Raw genomic sequence first — 3,251 nt, forward strand, 5'->3', positions numbered from 1 at the left:
AAGGCCCACGCGATTTCTCAGAAAGAAAAGTGTTTAGTTTACTATTATTTTACCTAATCAGGCAAGAATATCATGATTAATTATACAAACATCATTTGGAGTAATCTTCTGCACATTTTTCACTGCCCATTTTTGAAGGGTATTGATGTGTATTTAGCTTCTGCACATTTTTCCTTTTTAATTTTTGTAAGTAATCTTCTGGAATCTGGCTATGCGTAATTGTAATGATAAAATAAATCTGATTTCCTTGCTACGTGGATTTCATAGCGGCATCAAGGCTATTTATTGGTGGGGCGGCTGTCGGCAACCGACCTAGCGAATCTGATCGATTCGCGTGCAGACCACGGATGACTTTTTTTCTTTTCTTTTTTTAATTTTTAATTTTTATAAATATAAGTCAGATTACAACAAAAGAGAAAAAAATATATGACAGTTTTTGTGCAGAACAAAAACAGCTGGCATGCACTACTTAATTCGTAGAATATTTCATAGTGCGTGAACACACTCTCTCTTTCTCTATCTCTCTTTCTCTCCAGCAGTTCAACTATTCATTAACAACAAAAATTCAGCCATGGCTGAGCAAGTCCAAGAAACATCGCTACAAGTGGTGAACAAGAATACGAGATTGGGAGAGACGGACGTCCAAGATTGCAGGCTATGGCATCACTTGATCTTCTGCCAAGAGATCGAAAACGATGACCAGAAACAAGCTCTTTGCTGGCTGTGCAACGAACCAGCATCGGGAAGTCCCGCCTACAAATGCTTGAAATGCAACTTCCGCCAACATAAATCATGCATTGACAGACCACACGGCGTAGATCTTGAAATCGAACATAAATATTGGTGGAAACGACATCACTTGATGTTCATAGCCATAGACATCACAATTCACGTTGTTTGCTCAGGATGCAAGGAACCAGTATTCGGTCCCGCGTATAAATGCTCCATACCCGAATGCGCCTTCCTTCTCCACAAATCGTGCGGCGAACTATCCAACGCGATCCAGCACCCTATCCACCCAGACCACACCCTTCTTCTCCAAGAGCCATCAGCGGGTGATGACTGTTCTCTTTGCCACAAAAATTGCAGCGGGTCCTTCTTTTACCGTTGCCGCCTCTGTTCTTTCAACCTCGACGTCGTATGTGCTTCGCGCTGGAGAACCAACGCCGACGATTGCCTCAAACACGCACTTGTCCCCTTGCGGAAGGGGATACAGTTCACTTGCGAATCTTGTGGCGAGAAAGCCATGGATGGCGGCTACATGTGTAGCGAATGTCGAGTCTTGATTCATGGTAAGTGTGATCTATTTCCACACACCATCAACACTAAGACACATGATCACTCTCTCGTTCGCACCTATTCTCTAGTTTGTCAAGTCGAGAAACAGGACAACGTGTTCTGTAAACTGTGTTATAAAAAGGTGAAAACAAAGTATGCAGCTTACTTTTGCCGGGATTGTGGCTATGTTGCACATTTGGAATGTGCAAAACAGCACCAAAGCTCTAGTGGAGCCAGTAATTCCGTTGACTACTTAACTCATTTGGTTCATTTGGTTGAGGGAATCAGTCTAGTGGAAGACCAAAAGGTTAGTCTTCAGGAGATCAATCATTTCAGTCATCCACAACATAACTTAATCCTCGGCGATGAAAAGCTCTTAGACGACATGCGTTGTGAGGGGGTGCATGCATATGATCTTTGACGCCCCGTTTTATGTATGTGTCCGATGCAATTTCTTTCTTCATAATAGATGTGCTAAACTACCCTTAAAGATTAAGCGAGGGCTATTCCATGAACATTCACTCACCCTGGCCTCCTCTCTCAGGCACCATACAAGGGTGGATTGTTATGGTGTAATGCTTGTAATCGTGGTCGGCATGGCATCACCAATATATGTGATGAATGTGAATGGTACAACTTAGACATTTAATGCTGTTTAATTCCGGAAACCCTTAAACATGAAGATCACCAACTTACTTGCAATTCCTAGACCGGTGGTATTAATTGGGCAAATACTTACAATTTCAGCAACATATTGGTAAACTGACAAACTAAGCTGATCACATAAGATGTCTAAGCAAAACAAGGAGATCGTAGTTGTTGAAACATATTATCGATCTACTACTCAAAATTTTAGATTTATAGGTGAAGATCAAAGAAAATTATTTGTTCGTTATATATGCCTTTTCTTTTTTAGCTTGTTTCCTTTCACAGTTTAATAGGAGTGTTATTGTTTAAGCTTTTTTTAAAAAAAATAAAAAATAAAAATTATCAGAGATCAAGCCTGTATACAATCCTTGGCAAAGGCAAAACTAATTTCATTACATTCTTGATTCGGACGCATCAAATCAACATAAAATAAAAATAGAAAACCCTTAATTTAAAGGCTAATGGAGTCTATTTTATATGTATAAGACACAAGATATTTATGCTCCGTTTGTTTCGACGTAAAATGATTTCGACGAAATTATTTTCAGAAAAAATAATTTTCTTGAAAATATTTTTCGGTGTTTGGTTCGCACGAAAAAATTACGAAATGAAAAAATCAGAGTTTGGCAAATGTCGCCAGAATCCGGCAACGTCCGGTCGCCGTCGCCGGATTCCGGCGAAAAATTAACCGGATTTCGGCCGTAATCTTTCGGATCCGGTCATGTCCGGCCGGATCCCGGCCATTTTGGCCAGATCCGGCCGGATCAATGGCCGGATCCAGGCCGTTTTGGCCAGATCCGGCTGGCTTGGCCGGAAACCGGTAAATTCCGGCCGGAATTTGGTCATCCCGTGGCCGGATTCCGGCGCCGGCACATTTCCAGCAACCGGATGTTCTCGGACTCCGGCGCCGACTGGATTCCGACGACCGGATGTTGTCGGACTCCGACACCGACCGAATTCCGACGACCGATAATTGTTAAATTCTGACGATCGGATATCAAACATGCGTGTAAGGACGAAGAGTTTCATTTCGGAAAACGATTTACAGTTTTAAAAATCGTAAATCGTTTTTCGAAAATTAAAGAAGCTTTTATGGTCAAACCGAAAATAATTTTCGTTGACCATTATTTTCGCCCCTATCAAATACCGGAAAATGCCGAAATCGTTTTCCAAAAATCATTTTACGCCGAAACAAACGGAGCATTAATTTTGTACCCATATGGATTGGGTAAATTGTTGCCGTTGTATTAGATCAAAAAATACTTCTCAGTCAGACAAATCTAAAAATAACAGGAAAACTAACTATAATGAGTTATATACTGGAA

At 41.0% G+C, this 3,251-nt stretch overlaps 1 protein-coding gene across 1 annotated transcript; it reads left to right on the top strand.

Annotated features, from left to right (window-relative positions):
* The first annotated feature begins 436 nt into the window (after window positions 1–436).
* Window positions 437–1,927, top strand: LOC133882095 (uncharacterized). The gene has a single exon (XM_062321199.1). The coding sequence runs from the start codon at window positions 572–574 to the stop codon at window positions 1,697–1,699; it is 1,128 nt and encodes a 375-aa protein (XP_062177183.1). The 5' UTR covers window positions 437–571; the 3' UTR covers window positions 1,700–1,927.
* The last annotated feature ends 1,324 nt before the right edge of the window (window positions 1,928–3,251 follow it).

The sequence above is a fragment of the Alnus glutinosa genome, chromosome 11 (genome assembly GCF_958979055.1).
Source record: "Alnus glutinosa chromosome 11, dhAlnGlut1.1, whole genome shotgun sequence".
NCBI lineage: Eukaryota > Viridiplantae > Streptophyta > Magnoliopsida > Fagales > Betulaceae > Alnus > Alnus glutinosa.